This window comes from Adiantum capillus-veneris, chromosome 28 (assembly GCF_014529385.1).
Source record: "Adiantum capillus-veneris isolate H3 chromosome 28, ASM1452938v2, whole genome shotgun sequence".
NCBI lineage: Eukaryota > Viridiplantae > Streptophyta > Polypodiopsida > Polypodiales > Pteridaceae > Adiantum > Adiantum capillus-veneris.
Window position 1 is genome coordinate 20,444,493 of NC_140958.1, and position 22,511 is coordinate 20,467,003.

General features: G+C 43.9%; 2 protein-coding genes and 2 pseudogenes across 2 annotated transcripts; 2 read left to right on the forward strand and 2 right to left on the reverse strand.

The window, feature by feature from the left end:
* Positions 1 to 959: 959 nt before the first annotated feature.
* Positions 960 to 11,642, reverse strand: LOC147420154 (uncharacterized). Its single transcript, XM_086504250.1, has 8 exons — positions 11,395 to 11,642; positions 11,190 to 11,300; positions 10,862 to 11,101; positions 10,655 to 10,783; positions 1,732 to 1,840; positions 1,560 to 1,640; positions 1,367 to 1,471; positions 960 to 1,286 (listed from the first exon to the last, which is right to left on the reverse strand). Exons 1-8 carry the CDS (start codon positions 11,640 to 11,642, stop codon positions 1,248 to 1,250), a joined length of 1,062 nt encoding a protein of 353 aa, XP_086360376.1. The 3' UTR covers positions 960 to 1,247.
* Positions 3,969 to 4,208, forward strand: LOC147420155 (uncharacterized). Its single transcript, XM_086504962.1, has one exon. The coding sequence runs from the start codon at positions 3,969 to 3,971 to the stop codon at positions 4,206 to 4,208; it is 240 nt and encodes a 79-aa protein (XP_086361088.1).
* Positions 11,643 to 15,426: 3,784 nt separating the features above from the next.
* On the reverse strand, positions 15,427 to 16,204 carry LOC147420156 (ethylene-responsive transcription factor 1A-like; annotated as a pseudogene).
* Positions 16,205 to 16,447: 243 nt separating this feature from the next.
* On the forward strand, positions 16,448 to 17,316 carry LOC147420157 (uncharacterized; annotated as a pseudogene).
* Positions 17,317 to 22,511: the final 5,195 nt, after the last annotated feature.

Consider the following 22,511-nt stretch of genomic DNA (forward strand, 5'->3'; position numbering starts at 1 on the left):
CGTACTTGCAATTGGTACATGGTCCATAGTATTAATTGGTCAATGTAACTTTGTGGTACTGTAATAAATTAACATGAAAACAATAAAACCTCTTTAGTGCTAGATTTGGTATAAGGTACTTGGTACTTGGTACTTGATTTGGTACTTAGTACTTGCAGCTTGAAACTTGGTACTTGATTTGGTACAAGATATGTAGGATCTGACACTTAGCGTAAAATCTGCTACCTTTACAAAAAAATGAAAATCAAAAGCTTGTTAATACTAGAGCCTGAAATAGAAACCAAGAAAACTTGTAAGTGTTAGATTTGGCAGTTGATTTAGAGTTTGGTATCAGGTTCCATAATGAAACTTGACAGTTGTCATTGGTGCATGGTACATGGTACATGGTACGTAACTTGAAACTTGGAGCGTATGATGCTTGTAGTTGATGCATGGTACATGGTATGTAACTTGAAACTTGGAGCGTATGATGCTTAGTACTTTGAAACGTCATAGTTCAAATCTTCATCTTAACAAAAACATTGGAAGCCTTTTTAACAATGTGTAAACCGACCGGGCGAAAAGCCATAGGTGCTGACCCAAACCAAGACAACAACAACTGAACAGAAAGACTAGCGTCCCTAGCGATATTTCTTTTATATTCTTAAAGACTTGACAAGAGTGCTATAAGATCAAAATGCCTTAATTTTGAGAAGTAGAGCAACTAACAGAAAACTTAGGACTAGGTTTCACATGCCACATCATCATTTGGTAGCACAATGACCATGATTTCAATCCATCTTTTAAAAAAATATATATGAAGACAAATAAATAACATTGAGATGGTTACTTAGGTTAATTATCTTATCGACAAATAATTAATTGTTTGACAATAGACAAATTCAGTGATGCAACAAACACATGTCAATATATATCATCAGTAAGTTTATGTACATGTGTCCAAAATGTGTGGTGATCAATCCTCACATATACAAAACAAATCTCATCATCACATACGATGTAGCAATGCACACTGAAAAATACATATATAATGATCTCAAATATGCAAGAAATCTCTACGCAGGATCACTATGTGATCCATCACTACTGGAAGATTCACTATCATCGATCTCATGATCGCTCGTGCCACCACCACTGGTCCGAACCGTGGGACTACAACTGTCCCCATCTTCGCGATCGTCACCATCATGGCCAGTGTTTGGGCCGCTGCTCCTCTCAGCCTCTCAACGTCGCCCCTCGGCCTCTTGTCAAGCCACCTCTGTCATATCAGCCTCCCCATGCTGCTCCTGTATTAGTTAGTGAAATAAAAAAAGAATATATTACAGTTACCATGAAAAAAACTACAAAGCAAAACAAAGATACGTACAAGTGGATCTGGAGTGTCAGTAAGTGTCTGACACAAAGCACGATAGCCGCAGTATGTGGCATACTCTATCTCCTGTGCCATCGGTGCACGACCATAGTCTTTCGTCTACATTAAGACACAACCAAAGACTTATTAATTTTTGCATTCAATAATACTCCCTTTAAAAGTTAAAATGTGAATGGTCTGTGCTCACAAATGTGGCCACAAATCCATCCCGTCCCATCCGCCCTAGTCTAGATGTGTGACGTAAAGCTACTCTCTTTCTTGCTGCCTCCTAAGCAAATTTGAATAAACAAATAGAGAAAGTTAGAATCAATCTAGGAAAGTTCATATTAATTCTAATATATATTACCAAAGGCACACACCTTTTGTTGGGGAAAATTAATGCGTAGGCACATCTCCTTGCGGAAGAATTGCCATGTCTCCATGCAAATGGTTGCCTTTCTCTTGTTTGACGACACCATACAATAGCGCCTGTTTATTTTTAAAATTACAATAAGCGTCAGAATATACCATATAACTATTAGACTTCAATATTTTGTTACTTTTATTGAATTTTTTATTTTGGTCATTTGATAAATGTCTCATGTTTTCATGGTAATTGAAATCTAGATTCGGATCAATCAGAGGGTACACCACCACCTCCTACTAGTGGTAGCCGGGGTGCACAGAGTTCCGATACTGCACATGAACTCGTTTACGATGATTTCTACTATGATGAGCCTATTATATGTTGGTGTGCTCATTGTTGTGGCATGTATCGCAGGCCACGACGGGAGTGCTTTTCACATCAGATGACTTATGGTACTTTTGAGCAAGCACCACCACCTGAGGAGCGACATCGAACTATGGTATATTTCTGATCTCCCTTTGTTTGATATTGGAGTTTTAAAAATCAAAGAGTAAAATATATAATGTAACTAGATTATATATGTAGGTATCTTCACTTGATGGCGAGGATGACTTTACTACCAGTGGTGCACATGTCTCTCGCACACGGCACGGATAGGTCATTTGTCAGTTTGCAGCTCGAGGTTTCTCGACATCCTCTACCTCCTCCATTGGAGGCTGAGATGGGTGGAGATCATCCACTGCCTACTCATTTATAGGATCTAGTACAGAGCTACGATCGTAGATGATACGGAGGCTGGCAGGGAGGACCACTTCCTTCAGATGGAGTGGTTTTTGGCTTTTGGGGCAATCGCTACATGATTGCTCCGTCCACCATCAGTGGAGCGGGACGAGGCGTCTTTATTGCACAGGATTTGCATGTGCCCCCTTATTCAGAGGTCACCCTTATGTCTTTTTGTGGACCTATATATAGATGGGGTCCATGGCATCAGCTCACTTGCTACATCCAGAGCATGACTACTTATGGATTATGTCTCAATGCAGCCTCTCTTTCTGCTAGAGGGATTACACATGCAGAAGGCCAAAGACTCTATGTTGATGGAAGATCTTACTCTCGAGGAAACATAGCAGGTTTAATCAATAGTAGTCGAGGGAGAAGTGCAAGAACCAATTGCACATTTGTGGAGTGTGAGAATAGTCACGAACCAAGACACATGTATTACGTTTGTGAATATCTTGAGCAAACTGATTTTGAAGCTCCACGCGTATGGACAAATGAGTCTTCTTCTACCATGTCAGACGAGGTATTGTCTGGTAAGGGAGTCCCTTTTCGACTTAAGATCCAAGATAATTTGGATATTTTTACTTTCATTGTCTATAATAGAGAATGCATGCAACAATTTGTTGAGGAGTATGAGGAGAAACTTGCGAACCAACGAGTTGGCAGACGTAAAAACAGGAATCCAGATGTCAAACCAACGTAAATAACATCGAAGATGTACCTACTTTTATGGATTGGTGCAACGGGCGGATAGGGATAACAGAGAGAGTTTATGATCGGATGTGAAAGAAAGGTAACTTTTGCGTTTTGAAAACTTTAAACTAAACAAGCAATATTCCTTTTTTTCTTATATCATTTATATATTGATCTAGGCTCGAATGTATACAAACATGTGGGCTTATGGTCAACATCTTCGAATAAAAGCTATTGACGACTTACGTCTAACTCAAGATTCTTTCGTTGTTGCCTCTTTCAAGCAATTATCACGTGCAAGTTCAAGAGACACAAATCTTGTTGATAGTGAACTAGGTTATGTGGGAACAATAGTCGTCATTTATGAAATATTGTATAGGATCTTCAAACAGGTGAATGAAATCCCTCTTCATACAACAATGACATGTAGATTTCTTGAAGTTATACATAATTCTAAAGTTTTGATTCGTGCATTTTGACAGGTGATTCTGAAGGTGGATTGGTTTCGTGCCGAGTACAAAGGCAATAGTGCCACAATGAGAAGAGAACCGTCCAAATTTTGGTCCATCGACTCCTCAAAGTTAATGCCTGCAAACAAGAGAGCCTTACATTCTGCCAACTCATGTTGAGCAAGCATTCTTTTACAAGAACCCAGATTCTCATCCATGGTGGCAAGTTGTGCAAGTCCAACTTAGAGGTCGTCAGTTGTTTGATAGCGTTGACCCTGAGGAAGCAAATCAAGATGAATTGGTAACATCCTCGAATCTAGACACATCCATGTTAGAGACGTGTAGAATTTCCCTTGCTGATCATGATGACATTGTAGATTATGAGAACGACAACCATCCGTACTCTGACACTACAAACACCGAAGAGGAAGAAATAGTGGATGTCGAGCACACGGAGGAAATGAACGTCAACACAGATTTAACGGCAGAGGAGTTTGAAGAAGTAAAAGATAATGAAGATGAGATTTTATTGACGGTTAATCTCAGAGATGACGATGAGGACTATTAGCCGTGCGTATCAACTCACAAATCAACCTATATTGGGTAAGATTTAATCTCGCAGTAATTCATTTTGTTAAGTAATCATTTTTATTCTTTTGAAATCTTACTAATAAGGGTGGGTGGTGGGGAGTCTCGTGGTGACAGCCTCATATGGCTATTGTCAGGGTTCGATTCCCTTCAGAATCGTTTTTCTTTTTGTAGCTATGTACAAGGTAATCAAAACACGCCGCTGCTCAAGATACGAGGACGCTGCCACCGACAGTGAAGCCCATCTGAAAAGCCTAGCATTTTGCATGACAGATCAGCCTTGACGTTTTTTCACTGCAGATCAGTCATGACAGCAGCAGAAGATAGATCAGCCCTAGCATTAGCAGATTCCACAGCAAGATAGCAAATCAGCCCTAGTGTTTTTGCATCAGCATAACCATCCAGCATTTTGTAGATCTACCGCGACGAAACCCAGATCTAGACCAACGTTTTCAGTTTTCAGCAATCAGACTGCGTCGTAGAATCATCGAATCTCGCAGACCTCACCTTCTCGCAGCAGTTCCTCACCGCATGGTTAGATCCACGAGCGTTTGCAGTTTCAATCCAAAAAACGTAGATTTCAGCATCTGCGTTTTCAACGCATCGTCGTTGCATCGTCGGCATCGACATAGAGTCAAAATTCAGTGGATAAAGATTCGCAGATTTCAGCCATAGCGTTTTTCAGATTCCGGCCCGTCTCGTTGTCGTCCTGATCTTCGTCGACGTTGTCGGCAAGTCCATAGCATATGATTGTTTGCGCTTTACTCAAGATGACTGCTCCAAACTGTGCTCAAGGTTCCTTTTAGTCCTTATGGAAGGGAGAGCCTTCCGTTCTTAATCGAAAGTGCTATGATCACAAACAAAGTGAATGGACATTGTGCGTGCAAGTGTAGAGACTGAGAGATAGAGAGAGAAGAGAGATACAACACCAAAGACGTTGTAAAACCCTCCTCCGAAGGCCCCACTCTCGTCGGCGAGAGTGGTCTACTATTGATCGCACAAAGTGGTACAATGCGGATGCAATGGACTGATGCAACTTGGGACTATGCCGGCGACGACAACGGTGATGACGACGATGACTTTAGGGCTGAAATCTGTGGTCTTCTATCTGCTGAATCTCGGGACTGTTTCGGTGGCTGAAAATGACTGTTTTGGCTGCGTTTTTTAGGGCTGAAAATGGAGATCTTTTGCAACCAACTAGGGCTGATTTGGGGCTGTTAAAAACGCTGATCTGTTGTGTTTTTATACTGCTGAATTTGCATTTTTCTACTGCTTGTATAGCTTCCCTTCTCGAGTGTGGCTTGTATAGCTTCCCTCCGCAAGGGTGATCACCCAACGTAGAGACCTCTCGTCGGCCAAGGGCCCTCGAGGTCGCGTCTCACGAAGTCGACTCAAGAGGACGAGTGATTGTGGAGGGTCTCGGAACCCGCCTATGCATGGAGACCCGTAACACTCTCCCCGCCTACGAGAGAGCACGATGTGCTCATCGAGTATATTCGATTTGAGCAAAATTGTAGCCTTGTCCCTACTGTCTGCTTTAACCGAGCAGGCTGCCCACTCCCCTGTAGACATGGATGTCACATACATAGCATGTAAACTATGCCATAAAGCATGAGTTGTAGTCTCCCTTGAGACCTGCCAATAAACAGACTCAACCAGATGCAAACGAATCGTAGACATTGCTAACTCATGAAGATCCTGCCAATCATCATCACGCATAGACTTGGGCTTCGCCGATAAACCACGGAAGGGTTTATCCTGCCCCAAATCCGCCAATGCAACAAGCATATGCTCCTTCCAAGCAACAAAATCTGCACCATCAAACTGTGTCAGACCATAACGCTGGAAGTCAAATGAAAAATCAGCCATAATGCTCGCAAAAGAGCAACCAACAATGAGTAGCAAATGTCAACCAAATCAGCCCTAAACTAGCTCGAATCGCATCAACAAAATTTTGCAAATATAGCTCAAAACCTGATGCAAAATTGCACCAATAACCGTGCAAAACCTTGCACAAAATCACAAGTCAATATGACTCAATCGCGCATAAATATCTGACAAAATTTTGGCAGAGTCTCCTTTGTAATTGGAGCGAAAGTCTCAACAGTAAACCTCAAAGAGACAATAATATATGCCACAATGGCCAATCCGGGAATAAACTCGACCGGAATCACCTCACAAAGTCATACATATGAGCATACCCGCTCTTGCCGGAGTACCACTCAACGGCACCTCAAATGACATACATGTGAGTGATGATTGCTGCCAAAATACCTTCCAATCGATGACCAAATGTCTGCCAGATAGCTATAGCAACATTTTGCAAAACCTTGCAAGATCTGTCGCTATGCGCAATGCGAAATACGGCACACAAGGGCATACACAAGTGACTACAAACTCCAACCAAATGATGGCTGAAAATCACCTATCAAAGTGGGAGTAAACTCAATCACTAAACTGTCAAAGAGAAACCTGCGGATATGTAGAAGCTATGGCGAGAACCTGAATAAAATCCAATAGAGTTTCTTCTATAAATTGAGCCAAATCTCAAATAATCTCAGCCATAAACAAATACACAAATCCATATATGGCATACATAAACTGCCAAGACCATGGCAACATAGCTCACTCTCGCATGAGTGGCTCTCTGGACAAATGCATATCCAAAAACCTGTGTACACCTATGAATTTGCTGGTTGCTGCAGAAAATAATCCGTGTGTGTGAGATATACCAAAAACAGTGTTTTTGGGACCCAAAAGGGCACAAACAAACCTGTTGCTGTACCTGCTATAATTCAAAGCAGAATTTCAGCAAATAGACATTTCCATCTCTCCCGGAGCGTGCCAAAAACCTGACCTAGACTCCTGGATCATGTAGATCTGATTCTATATGACGGAGCTACGCAAAAAACTGTGTTTTAGAGCCCGAAAATGGCAAAAAACGAGTTGCATATAGTCTTGAACCTGCTCCTGCTCCTGCTCCACTCTGCGTGATGCAATGTCCTCTCAATGCAAGCTCCAATGCAAGAGCTCTGCCACAATAGCATCCAAGCACTCGAATGTCAAGCTCTCCTCTGCCGAGCACTTCTCTATCGAGCTCCACTGAGCTCAAAGCTCCTCTCACCAAGGAAGCCACAACCGCCTCCTCGACCAAGCTTAACCACACCAAGCTCCTAAGCTCCAAAGAAAATCCGCCTCAAGATTCTCCCCATTGGAATTCCTCCCTTGCATCGCCCTTGACTGTAACCTCCATGAAGTGCCAACCATACCAGTAGCATAACCGTCATCAGTGTGCCCCCACTACTTACTTGGGGACCCCACGCCTGTAGGCCTGCTAGTAATCTCATCCAAAATGGCTTGGCATACAGCCCGCTGCCCGGTGTCGAATAACCCCATTCGGGCCAGTACCGGTTAAGGTATAATAGCATGTGCCTAATCACTCGCACAGCATAGCTCCCCGAATGAAAGGTGGGTTGGTGCTAATCAGAGCCCCCCCCTCTTGCAATGCGTAGTCGTGTTGCATTCGCACTCAGTGGCTCGCCCGTCTCTTCGAGGCTCGCCCGTCTCTTTGAGAGGAAACACATCGGCCATACATAACCTGCCTCAGCATTGCTGTTCTTCTCGTACCTGCATATCTCACCCTGCACCTTAGTTGTTTGTTGGCCCTCCGACTCAGCCCGATAACTCCTAGTTGTGGTACATCTCCGATTATGCGATCTAGTCCGTGGCTTCCTGGTATGATGTCAAGTCCACCTCCGCGCGTTCGGATCATTCTATAAACAAATGCATCCCCGCATGGGTAACCTTCTCCCGGGTCCCATATGCATATCTTCACCTCCAGTAGGTCACTATCCACAACCCCAAGCAACCCTGCTTGCCACACATGACTCGGGCAGTCGCATTTTTTAACACCCATCATCGAACCACGCGGCGAACTATAACCACGCGGCGATTAATCCCACTGGGTTTACCTCAGCTAGCTTATGGCTCGCGTACACTAGTCTATAAGGCCCCTTCAGGGACATTCCCAATCGGGTCTCCATGACCTCCTTCGTGACCCAATGACCTTGCACCACTGTCAATTCATAACCCTAGTCACACCTTGCTGACCACCTTTTCCGGGTAATCCCACAATCATCCTTCCCATGTGTGCTCCAAGCCAGTAGGCTTGTTGCTGACCTTCCTGTTTTCCCGACCGCCATCTGGTCCAAGCTATTCGCAGCCATACTGTGAACACCATTTGCTGAGGGGTTCGGCCTCATGCACACACCCCAACTTAGCAGTATACTGTAGGTTATACGTATATCAGCAGACTCTGCCTGGCTCACATCCTTTGTCTTCACTTCACAATCAAGCATCACGACCACAGTGCCACATTCCAGGTTCGCCACATCTCCTCTCAATTCTTCGCATACGAATGGCTTATTGCCATGGATTTCCACAATCCCCTTCTCGGGCAATTCGAAGGTAGCAACCTGTAGGTCGCTGCGTGTCGCATGCTCCAGATCTCCCCTCTCGTGTGGGGGATAGGAGTCCCCAGGGTTCACCTGGTGCTCCTCCTGAATTTCTTCACTGGTACAATACCCACCATTTAAGTATGGCTCGCAAGCCAACAACTCCCCATCCAACAGGGTATGACTAGCACTACTTCCGGTTTCATGCAATAGTTTTTCCTCATAATGGGCATCAACATAGCTAGGAAACATTGCATCCAATTTCTTTGTCAACTCTTCCTCACTCATGCATTCTTATCCTTCATCCACACATGGGACATCCATACATTCTTCTCCTTCGTTCATACACGGGGCATCCGTCTCCTTCTCTTCTTTTGCTTGTTTTTCCTCTTCGCTCAGCTTGGCATGCATCATCGACACCTTTTCAAAAAACCAGGTCATCACTTGCTCTTGCCGACGGAACTCGGCATCCATAAGCATTTTCTTTCTCTCGAGCTCTTTTCTCGTTCTTCTACTTTCCAGCCGTATTGCCTCTACATCCTTGTAGTAACTCTCAGTCGTCCTCGAGAGTGTCTAAGTCGAGGTCTACATAGCCTTTTGCACCGCATCCCAATCATATCATGGTTTTCCTTCTCTCCATCCAGCAAAGCGTTCCCTCACGCGTCGTATCGCTCTTTCAAAGCATAAGAGGGCAACCTCCACGTTGAACCATGCCTTCAGTGAGGCCATATCCAAAAGCTTGAAAAAACAGATTGGCCCTTAAAACAGTAGAATCAGTCACGCCACTTCTCCTACGCAATTGCAGCTATGAAGTCACTTAGTGTAGATGCATATCCATCGATAGTATAAGCTTAGCAACCATCGGCAGAAGAAGCTCAGCAACCTAGAGTTTTTGGAGACCCATCACCTAGCGTTTTTGATAGGTTTTAGCATGGCGTTTTTTAGCAATGAAAGACCAGAAAATTGAGCCCCTAAAGAGTAGCACATTCAGCCCCAACAAACCTCAGTTTTCAGCCCTAAACCTGCAGATTTTCAGCGTCAAAGACCTATAGAACAATCCCAGAATCAGCGTTTTTGGACATAGTCGTAGATTTCAGCCCATAGCGTTTTTGGACAGCAGATACAAGATTGAATATTTCAGCCCTTAGGACGGTGTCATCATCCCCTTCGTCATTGCCGACATAGCCTAGACTTGCATCAATTCCATGCATTCAGCTTGATCCAGTTGGTGCTCTCCTACGCGATTGCAGCTATGAAGTTACACCTGCCTCCAATGGGTTACTAGCATGGGAACTTTTGATGGACCAGAAAAACCAAGTCGATCTTGTTCTGACGGAGGTCGTGATGCCCTGTTTATCAGGCATAGGTCTATTGGGGTGAATTATGAACCATGGGGCCCTCAAGCACATTCTGGTTATCATGATGTCCTCTCATGACTCCATGAATTTCATTTTCAAATGCTTGTCAAAGGGAGCTGTGGACTTTCTTGTGAAACAAGTGAGGAAAAATGAACTGAAGAAGCACTTGCAGCATCTTTGGAGGAGGTGCCATAGTTCAAGGACCTGAGCATTGGGAAGATAAAGATTTTGATCTAAGAGGAGTGGATGTTGCAACGAATGCACCTTTTTTAGACCTTGTGCCATCAACACACGAAAATTCTGGGACAGATGGAAGCATTGAGGATGCTCATTTGGCTGGACACCATGTACATTTGATTTGTCTCATATGGTCCCAAGTGGTGAGCATGATAGAAGAGAGGAAAAATTATGCACCCCAACACTGCATGGTGCACCCTTGCGAGAGTTGCCTACAGACTGCCTCTACTATACGCTACACCTACTCAGAGAGCAGCTCCGACCGATTTCCACCTTGACAGATCGAGAGACGAGAGAGAGAGAGAGAGAGAGAGAGAGAGAGAGAGAGAGAGAGAGAGAGACATAGATGTTAAAAATATTTATTTCTTTCTACTTACCGTGCTGTTTCGCGTCGATGACCCATGAGTTTGCACATTTGCTTGACCATCCACTTGGGACTCCATCCTGTCCCATACTCCGTCTCTAGTGTGTTGAGAACATATTTCTTGTCATCCTCATGCTGATCACTACAATGCAAAATAAAGCTGATTAGTAATTCAACTAACAAACTAAAATTTATACTTTTTATGTTAATTAATACTTACTCCCATGGTATATGAACCTGCTTTAGATAAGACGAGCAAAGGTCTCCCATCCGACGTTTGAGGGCGATGCCGGCTCCGAGCTTGAGGATAGCCCCATCAAGCAAGATGTTGCATGTGACACCCAAGCTGCCAATGCACGTGCGCATTGGTGGAGGTGGAGGCACTGATGGGGGAGCTGGCGGCTGAGGCGGTGTCTCACGAGTCGATCGACCTTGTGGCGTGCTACTTTGCCGGTGATGCCTACATGCAATATAAACATATGGCAGATTATATGAGAGTTCTTAAAAACTACTTGATATTTAATCCATAATCACCATAATAGATATACCTCCAAGACTGACGGCCACTAGCTTGTGAATCAGGTGTCAACTGAGTACTAGGAGGTACATTAGGAGTAAGCCGCTGACTCTCATGATGTGATGTACCTGGAATAGGAGTCCTAAGCAAACAAAGAAATCAAGGGAATACATATATTAAGATTTCTATATTAAAAAAAAGAATGACATTACTACTTTATCAATCGAGAAGATTACCGATGTGCTATGGTCTCATCTGCATGAGAGGAAGTCTCCACTCCTGCGTGTTGCTGGGAGGATGTACCCTCTCCAGGGCGTACGGGCAAACTGAATTGCCCAAGAAACTCGATGGAGCTGTCTAAACTGGCATCATCAATCTCCATATAATCTGACATAGCCTCCGTCAAAGCCTCTCCAGATAGTCCAGTGGTACGTAGCAAAGTCTTGATGAACGTCAACTTCACTCTATGACCCTGGTCACTCATCGTATCTGTATATTTAAAACAAACCATATGTCAAACTAACACAAACATCGTATCTGCATGTAACATCAATGCAAGTAAAAATATTAATAGATCAAGAATCTACAGATGAGGTCGAAGCAGCCATGAATGGAGTGGACTACAACAAAATAGATCAAACAAAAATTCTACAGATGCTTCAAAAGGTTATGAATCAAATGCAAGATTAGGTAGCAAAACTAAAAGATAAACACGCTCAGTAACAAATTCAATGCAAGAGTAAGCTACATGAGAGATTTGATGGTTTATGGTTGAATGCAACACGAGCTTATAACCATATGGCTGACGTGGACAAAATGAAGCAGACCTGGATGTATTCCTGGAAAGGACTCAACCTGAGCTATATGCTATTGTTGGCAGCGCTTTCGCTTTCGCTTTCTCTGCCTACTCTCACATGGTATCGGACGCTGAGGTTCTTCTCCCAAGCCGACGATCCCCTGCTGATTGCTTCCGTCACGAAAAACTCCCTCAAAACTGAGATCGCTCCCCCTTGGCGGCAAACAGCAGCATTTTCACCTCTCAGGTTGCGTTTTCTTTGCTATGGAGTCAGATCAGCCATCGCTACTCCCTTCTCTCTCAGCCCTGAAGGGATCACCCTAGCCATCGCTACTCCCTTCTCTCTCACCCCTAAAGGGATTACCCCAGATCAGCCGTTGATAAAGCAATCTCAACAGCGTTTTCAGCATTATACACAGTACCAAATCAACCCCTTAAAGCATTGCAGAGAACCCCCATTTTCAGCCATAAAAATGCAGCAAAACAGTCATTTTCAGCCACCCAAAACAGCCCAAAGATTTGCAGAATTTCAGCAGTTAGAAGACCACAGATTTCAGCCCTAAAGTCGTCATTGTCATCACCATCGTCGTCATCGGCAAGTCCTAGGTTGCATCAGTCCATTGCATACGCATTATACCACTTTGTGCAATCAAAAAGTAGACCACTCTTGCCGACGAGAGTGGGGCCTTCGGAGGAGGGTTTTACAACGTCTTTGGTGTTGTATCTCTCTTCTCTCTATCTCTCAGTCTCATTCACTTGCACGCACAATGTCCATTCACTTTGTTTGTGATCATAGCATTTTCTCATTAAGAACGGAAGACTCTACCTTCCATAAAAACAAAAGGAATCTTGAGCACAGTTCGGAGCACTCATCTTGAGAAAAGCGCAAACAATCATTCCGCTGCACCTAACAAGAGCTTTATGTCTGAGATGTCTCTTGAAATGCAGTGACTGCAAGATATGCCCAACGTGGGCAGGGCCAAGGAGCTCTGGTCGTTTTTCACTGGACGAAGCGAGGATATCTCTCTAGACGCAGTCACATATGAGCAACAGCAATCAGAGGCCATCGAGCAGATCGACTCGAGCTTTTAGGACAAGTGGCTAGGCCATCTCCCTCAATGTTTCACCTACAACTGCCAACTTATGATAGCCTACGCTCCTGCTCTCTTCCAGATGCAATCACATATGCTCTAGAATGTTTTCACCTGATGCAGAGAGAGGGCATCTCTCGAAATGCAATGTTATCTCAAGGAGTGCATTGATTGCAGTAGTGTCAGGTCAGGAAGGGAGGGATTGTTTTCAAAAGATGCGAGAGAGGGCATCTCTCTTCAATAACAGATCTTGAGTTTAACTCGTCGGATAGATCTTTGAGGTCTCTTGGGATAGTTTCCTACGACATTAAAATCCTCTTCTTCTTTTTCTTATTCTCTAAATGCAATCAAGTACACTTGCACCTTGAAGGCATATGGTATTGCACAAGATGCTGATATGGAGAAAAGAATTCATTTTGATATTGTTAGTCAGTGGTTGTGCTTGGCACTACCTTGGTCAACATGTATGCCTAATGTGGTGCAGTCCATAGATCACAAAAAGTATACTTAAAGTAAGAGGTCAAGACAAGGGTTCAAGAGACTTCGCTTACAGGCTCGTTCTACTCGTTTCGCCCACAAAGATTTGGGAAGGCTTGTTGGGGTGGGTTGATGGACGGCACATGGGCTTGCAGTGGAGGCAGCATGGATTGTGGGCTGAGGTCAAGACAAGGGTTCAAGAGCCTTCGCCTATACAGGCTCGTTCTACTCGTTTCGCCCACCACTAAGAGCAGGGAAGGCTCGCTGGGGTGGGTTGACGGATGGCACGTGGGCTTACAGTGGAGGCAGGGTGGATTGTGGGCTGAGGCCGATGCGGAGGACCGCCCTGGGTGGGGGCACCTGGCTGCAGAATCCTCTTCGACTGCCCTGGCTCTTCATTTTTTGATAGCAGGAGTTGGCTTGCGCTCCTTTCTCCTTCGGAGATCAACATGTAAGCCTCGGTTCCTGGCATTCTGTTGGGTTTGGGAGGGGGTGTGGCTCCAGTGGGGCAGGGGAGCCCCATTCGAGTGGCACTCTCAGATCCATGTTGTGGTTTGAAGATGGGATTGGCTCCTTAGCATCCAAGAGGTTCTTCTAGCGGCTCAGATCGAGAGGGTTTGTGCGTGGCAGCCGTGCATTTCAAATCAGTGCATTTCAAAAAACGACATCCTTGACAGGAAGCTCATCAAGCACTTTTTCCGCTTTATGAAGTGCACCACATTTGGCATACATGTCGACCAAGGCAGTGCCAAGCACAACGTTTTCTTTCAACAACCACTCACTAACAATATCATCATAACTTCTTTTGCCCATATCAGCATCTTGTGTACTACCACATGCCCTCAAGGTGCCACTGTACATGATTGCATTTGGAGAGATACGGTCTCTCTACATCTGCTTAAAAAAGCTCTCTCTCCCTCTCTTCCTGACCTAACCTTATAGCAATCAATGAACTGCTTGAAATAACATTACATCTAGAGAGAGAGCCTCACTTCGCATTAGCTGAAAATAGACTAGAGCGTATGTGATTGCGTCTAGAGAGACACCCTCACTTCATCCACTAAAAAACGACCAGAGCTCCTTGGCCCTGCCCAAGTTGGGCATATCCCCCAATCAGTGCATCTCAAGAGACAACATTTCAGAGAGAAATCTCCTCAAGCACTTTGTGTGCTTCATGAAGTGCACTACATATGGAATACATGTCGACCAGGAAGTGGCAAGCACGACGTCCCATTCCATTGAAAACAACCTAGAGCTCCTGAGCCCTGTCCAAGTTAGGCATATCCCACAATCAGGCGACATCCACGACAGGAAGCTCTTAAAGTACTTTTTGTGATCGAGGAAGTGCACCACATTAGGCATACATATCGATCAAGGTAGTTCCAAGCACAACCATTGACTAACAATATCAAGTGAATTCTTTTGTCCATATCAGCATATTGTGCAATACCATATGCCTTCAAGGTCGACTCTGTAGATGAGCTCGCCGATGAGTTTCGACTCTTTGTCAGCCAAATGAGAGGCTGTAGGCTCTCATTGACTCCCCCAACATGAACCAACGCCTAATTCTCATGGACTGCCACCATGTCCTTCATGATGGTCGGACTCTCACCCAACAACACTCTCTCTCTCTCTCTCTCTCTCTCTCTCTCTCTCTCTCTCTCTCTCTCTCTCTCTCTCTCTCTCTCTCTCTCACACACACACACACACACACACACACATACACACACAGGCACAAGCACTCTGCTATCACATGAGAGGCTGCCAAATGAGAGGCTGCAACGCAGTTGGCCAGGGTAGCCATGGCGCTAGAAAATGAGGAGGTGATGAAAGGCACGAAACACTCGTGCAGCTCATGCAAAGAAAACACATCATCTAGCTCTTCTATCTTCACCCCTTCTCCTTCAAAGCTCACTACCAGACTTGATGGTGGTGAAGATGATGATGGCTCTTGCATGCGCTTGCGTTGTTGACATTGTTGCTCGATGCCTGCAACTCCATCTTCGACTGGTGCTTCTTGTTTCACTCTCTTCTTCTCTTTGTCTACACCTCTTTCTCTAGCATTGGAGCCACGACATTGACGGAAAATTTCAACAATGCACGCACCCCACGCATCTTCAATGCCGCTCAATCATATGCCAAAGTTGCCTCCTCAACCGTGTCAAAGGTCCATAGCCAAACACGGGCCCCTTGCCTTGCAGAGTCTCGGATCTCGGCTGCATATTTGCCCCACGGCCGACGCCGTACTCCTCGGTAATGCTTCTTGTTGTAGCTCTTGGCAAGCTCTGCGGGTGTTAATGATGAGCTTGAAGGGGCAGAGCACAATGTAGATGCAGCACCATTTTTTATGCCTTTCTTTGGAGGAGTTGTACTTTGCGGTGTTGATGATCTGGGTGCAAGGTAGACTCTCTGTCGATGCATCTTCGCATTTTGGGGTGCGTGGAACCCAGCCTGTTTTGTTCACAACTTCTTTAAGAATGCCATACACCATCATGTCATCTGAGTCATATGCCTGGATTGATTATATTTGTTTTGATGGATGAGGTACCTTGAATAATGCAAAGCCAAGGCTAGTCTAATGTAAAAAATGCACAAATTCTTTGCTAACTTAACCTAATTTATCACAAGAAGGTTTTGACATTTTCTTATGTAGGAAAATGGGCTCTTTCTCGTTGTTTGCATGTACTATTTAACATCACGAGCTTCCACTCGGGAGGCACCACATACCTAGCTAGTGCGCTTGGGGACCACCGGCCTGCCCACTAGGCCGGCGATCCCCTGCCCCCAACCGCACCTAACTAGGTATGAGGCGCCCTTGCTAATAGAAGCCCATGATGTTATGGTAGGTCACAATGTGAGAATTCTTAGGAATTTGTCCAAAAGCTCTTGTATATGGAAATAAGTTTTTTTTGTGTTTGTCAGAATGAGAAGAAAGCAATGCTTTCTTCAACGATATCTGAATGCTTGGACTTTGGAGAGGAGCTTTTCACTATAGGAAGCTCAGAACATAAAGATTTGGTGAGTAGGGATGGTAACATGAAGTTCTCTACATTTGTATTTTTTGCCTCTATTGATCAGAGGAGCGAAAGAGCAGCCGGTGAGAGTGCTTGCACGGCCCTTGTTGTAGTGATCGTTGATTGGCTACACAAGAACCTAAACTGTATGCCCATCAAGCCGAATATGACACCCTCATCCGAGAAGGATCTGTAGAGTGGAGGAAGCTATTTGATGTTGAGGCCTACAGAAGCAAGTTTGTGGATGGCCACTTTGACCTTGAGACTGTCATAAACGCAAGAATACGACCACTAGCAGTGGATCATGAGCGTTCCTTCATTGGCTTTTTCCAACCTGAGGGGCTAGATGACGCCTACTACAATTTCTTGCAATGCGCAAAGTCTTTTGAAGAGATTTGGGAAGCAATAGATGAGCAGAGTGTAGGCTTGCAGCCCAATGGGGGATTTCAGCTCTACATTGTGAGCTGGAATGATCATTTTTTCCTATTGAAGGTATGCAAAGAATCTTACTACATTATTGACACACTAGGGGAGAGGCTTTATGAGGGATGTAATCAGGCATACGTTCTTCGCTTTGATAGCAAGATGAGCCTCTACTATGTGCCAAAAACGGAGGCTTCAAAGGAGCCTGTTAAAGATAAGAAGGAGGTCTTCCCTACCAAAACAGAGGAAAACCAGTCATCGCAAGCTCAAGATGTGGGTGTATCCTTCCACCACAGCAACACCTGTAGCTTAGTTGTTGCCAAGTTGCACGCATGTGTATACACATACACTGCTTGAAGCTAGATTTTGTCCCTTTATGTATTGCGCTCTACTTCTTCTGTCTGTATCAATGCGCACTCTTACTTATATGCTGGTGAAGCTGTGTGATGATAGAGGTTTGCTTTTGAGTTGTCATTGCATATGCGCGCGCGCACACACACACACACACTCTTGTACATGCACGCAGTATTAAGGTCTCCTTCACACACAACCTGCATGCCTACACACATGCACACTCACATTGAGGCGGTCCGGGGCGAGCAACAAGAAGAGCGGCCTCTAAACACCCTTCGAGGCTCCCGTGCTTCTCAATTGGGGCTGGGGCAAGCACAATCAGAGACAACAACAACCCACAGCCAGAAACCAAACAAGAAAAGGGGCACCACCTAGTTGTAGATGCAAACTAGGACGCACGTGATATCTCCTTGTACTCAAACGCACAAAGAGAGGGGAATGCAAGATAGCCACACACACCAAACACAAACATTCACCACGCCAGAGAGAGGTAAAGAGCACAAATCAACTTGAGCAACTCAGTCTTAGCTTTAAAGACTAGATGCACACAAAGCTTGATGAGAAATAGAGGGACAACACAAAACTTGACCTTGTTGCCAATACACAAATTGTCTTAGGGTCACGGGAGCCCTCTCACCGAGCACCCTCTTACAATTGACCTTGTATGCAAACAATTCAACAAGCCCTCAAACCACCAAGCATGAAATGGCACAACAAACTTCAAGGACAATATACCTTCAACCACCTGATTAGCCAACTTATCAAGTCAATTTGGAGAGAAGAGTCGTAGTTGCAGCATACAATTGCACCCAAAACTATGAATCTTATTTATGGACAAGAGTAGGCTACAAGTGTGATTGCAGAGTATAGTATCACTCCACTCCTCTAGATGGCATAACTAACTTCAAGCTTCTCCATGCACCTATGTGTAGTGATGGAATAGAGCACTCACAATGCACACACTCTACACAACTAGGCTTGAAGAGTGGTGTGTTATGTGTTGAGAATGGTGTGGTGTAGTGTGATCATGTGATAATTTACAAGGGAGAGAAGGGCTCTATTTATAGGTTTTAGAAGCTCCGATTAGGATTAGGCCTAATCAAGTTTATTTGAAGGAATAAAAGATTATGCATATTTTTATTTTTTTTTATGAGGGTGGGTCTCTCCTGTCCTTTGAGTCACATGGATGTGGGCTCAAGGGAAGAGAATTATTGAGGATGAAAGGAGAGAGGATTGAGTGAATAATTGGGGAGTGCCTACTCTAATAGAGGGTGCATTTTACAATAAGGTTAGTGGTTAGTAGTTAGTAATTATCACTAAAAAATATTTACAAAATCATTCACCAAATGGTGAGATATATGATGAGAAAAGTTAGAGAAGGGATGAGCTTGTAAAGAGAGGTTGAAGATTTGGAGAAGTTGACATTCACCTCTTTACAGCACCGGAAGAAAAAGCAGTCAGCATGGCGAAGCAGTGCGTGTCGATGAAGCTATGTTATTTCAAACCTTGGAAAATTCATGATAAAAGCCTTCATTTGCAGAGGTTATCCTTGGATTTTTGCTGATTTTTTGAAGTTCTTTACAAAGCTGAAGAGTGTATGGTAATATGGACATATATGTAGAGAGAAAGGGGGACACAAAGGGTGTAGAAATGGAGGATGAAGGCTATGGAGGTGTGAGAGATGTGGCAATGGTGAAGAGGGTGAATTAGGACATGGGAGTTGCAGGTTTGGGAGTGGGAAGGAGAGGGAGGAGTGTGTGTGAAAGAGAAAAATGATAAAGTGGAAGAGGGAGTGTGGCTGCATAGCATGGGCAAACTAGGGTCCACCAATAAAATCATAGCTCACAGCTCGTAGCTCAAAAAAATATGAAAAAATTTGAGGTGAAAGTTCAGCTCACGAGCTACAACTTTTGTTTGTATCACCTTTTCGAATTCGGGGAGCATGTGATCTTTAAAAATTCAGCAAAACCGACTGTTTTTTCCACTACACAAGGTCCTTGTGAGGTCCTTCTTTGGATGATTCTTTTGAATACCTCCAAGAGTGAGCTCCCCATGGTGCATGCATGCATGCCACATACCCTTGATCTTATTTGGTAGGTCTATAATTGAAGATATTATTGAGATCATGATATAAGTGAATAGTACAACTAAGAAAATCAAATATTGAGGGGTCTAAAAAAATATGTACATGTCAAATATAAATAATATAGGTGGAAAAAATATAAAGGGGTCAAAATAAATCTCTCTCATTATAAGTCTACCATAAAAAGATGAATATTTTTTGTGGTCTAATTTATGAGAGTAATAGAGAATAGATGTAGGAAGGAAAAATGACAATAGTGAAAAAATATACACATAAATAAACTAGTTTTTTTGGATTTTTGTTGGGATGGAGTTACACCAAAAATAAGAGAATCTTGCATGAAATTATTTTTATATGGAATAAAGAGTATGCAAAATGGTAAGAAAAAATATGGTAATGGTGAGTCAATGTACATAGCATAAATAACACACCATAGGTAGAAATATTTAAATAAATACCAAAATAATTATGAAAAATTCTTTTATTTAGGCCCTATATACAATGAAATATTTACACACAAATGGGCCATAATATACTTATAATTTTTATTTTTTAAATTTTTTTGGCTCAACTAGCCGAGTGACTAGATAATTAAGGGTTTTTAAGAAAATATAGGGAAAGTCCCCTAACTCACACACGCCTATGTACAGTGAAATGGTAGGTATAACCAAAATGTTTGAGTGATTTGATAGGGTGAGGTAGCTTACTATGGCAATTATGGAAAGCCGAAAAACGGCTATCAACACATTGAACTGTTTTTTTGAAACATAGCTCTGAACCTATTTTGCAGGCACTAACAAAGTGCAATATTCAAACCCAAGCTTGGAGACTCCATTTTTTGTGCCTCAGTTTTCACATGTTAAGCCCATGAATTGAAGCGAAGGTTGAGAGGCATGTCCATTCTTCGGGTTCTTTTCCTCTCTTCTTGTATCCACGTCGCAGGAGCTTGTTGTGCCTCTCTCTCTCTCTCTCTCTCTCTCTCAGCATGCCCACATGCATAAGCGCACACACACACACACACACACACACACACGTAGCACGGATGCACGTTGTCAATGTGATAACTTCCTCTCGCTCTCCGGGAGCCTCTCAGGACACACACATACACTCAGCGCTACAAACTCCTCTCCCTCTCACTATCCTTAACAGAAATTCCTATCTCTCCTACCTGTTTGGTCACACCTTTGAATTACATAAACCTACGATATTGCATTTTTCACTAAAGAGGCAAGTGATGAAGAAGAGGGGGGGGGGGGGGGGGAGTACTTGCTCTCATTTTGCGTATTTTGCTGTAGCGCAGCCGTGGAGCTCGCTGTTGTGTATAATTTCCCGCGAGTCACATTTCAAAGGCTTTGCAACAATATTATAGAAGTTCCTCGTCGCATGAGAGAAGGGGCAGTGTACAGGCATCGCTAAGCCACAGGACTATTTGACACCACTTTGTCAGGTGGGATCTACGGTCCAGCATCTTTGAACAATGTGGACCATCCATTTATTCTCAAGAATAAAAGGATTCCGGCCGGTTGAGCCCCTACGACTCGAACCCACCACCTACACAACTGGAGGCCACAACTCTCCCATTAAGCTATCGCGTGCCACTTGAAATGGAGGTGTGAACATAGAATCATATAGCAAAAATGACAGGGTGGAGATCACATGGTGTTCACTTGGAGATCACTTTGGGATGGACGGGGTCACACTGCAATCACTTTGGGATAGTCGGGGTCACACTGTAATCACTTGGTAATGGGTGGGGTCACAAGGTGATCACATGTCGATTGGGATTCACATGGGGATCACTTGGCGGTCACTTGATGTTCACATCAAATTTACTTGGGGTTCACTTTAATTGTGATCACATGGTGATCACTTGGAGATTAAACCGCCATCGGACGGTGCAAAACTGATCCCGCCGCCCCCAATTAATAGGGACCGTAGATCCCACCTGACAGAAGTGGTGTCAATTAGTCACGAGGGTCGCTAAGAGCCTGGTTTTGGTGCGTCGTTTAAGCAGGGCCCAATTTGAAGCGTCGATTATGCCACAACTACAAATTCAAGTCATCGATTATGCAACGACAGTGGTTGTTTATGCGATGGCCGATTTTTTTTAATAAAAAATATCCTTGCTTATACGACTGAAATCATGTCTATGCGACGCGTTCGTCATTGTTTAAACGACGCCCATCAATTATTAGTCCCTCGCAAACCCCCCCTATGGCTAGTAGTGTTAACATTGTTGTCAACGGCCGACACAGTGACAGATATGATGTATGATCTAGCCTTGCAGCCATCTCCAAAAGTATTACACCTCTTTTATCTGAGAATCATGTTTATGCTGAGCTTCCACATGCAGGCCTTTGAGGAGGCATTCTACAGTGGTTTCTTTACTCATGAAAGTAAGATATTCGGCCCTACACTAACCATTGGAAACCTGAGATACGAGTCACATCTTCAGATGCTGAAATCGACGGGACTCCACTTAAGACAAAGCAACGATGTCATGTCAGGGACGACATGAACGCGGAGGGGGGGAGTGTTGAGCGGAGGACCACACATATACATTTTTGCTCACACTCATGTTTTTGTAAACACTTATTGTAATAAATGTCTTTCCGACATTTCATTTTTTTCATGGAGCCGATTCATTGTAACTAGCGGGACTTTATTGAGTTTCCAGCTTGTATTCCCCAAGTAGTTTCACCTGCTTATGTAATTAGATTAGAGATGTTTTTACACCTCCAAGGCTGAGGTATAAGAGCCAATTTTTGTAAACCTAAGGACACAATTTTGAATCATTAATCAAGGTGAGTTTTTGAGCGTTGTGACTGTGTCTGAGAGAGAGTGAGAGAGAGAGAGAGTCTATCGTCTTGCTATGCGAGTTACGGAGCCGCCATTGGAGAAGCGACACCACCATTGTGTTAGCAACGGCGAGAGATACGCACCAATACCAAGCGTGCGTGCATTCGGATTCTACGCGAGGTGAGCTCCCACGAGCTTCTATGTGAGTTTTCTCCCTACCTGTGTGTCAAAATTGAGCGTGAAATATATCTATAGAACCGCAACAAGTAGAGCTACACATTAGTACCATCAGAGTCGAGATTTGTTCACCTGTATT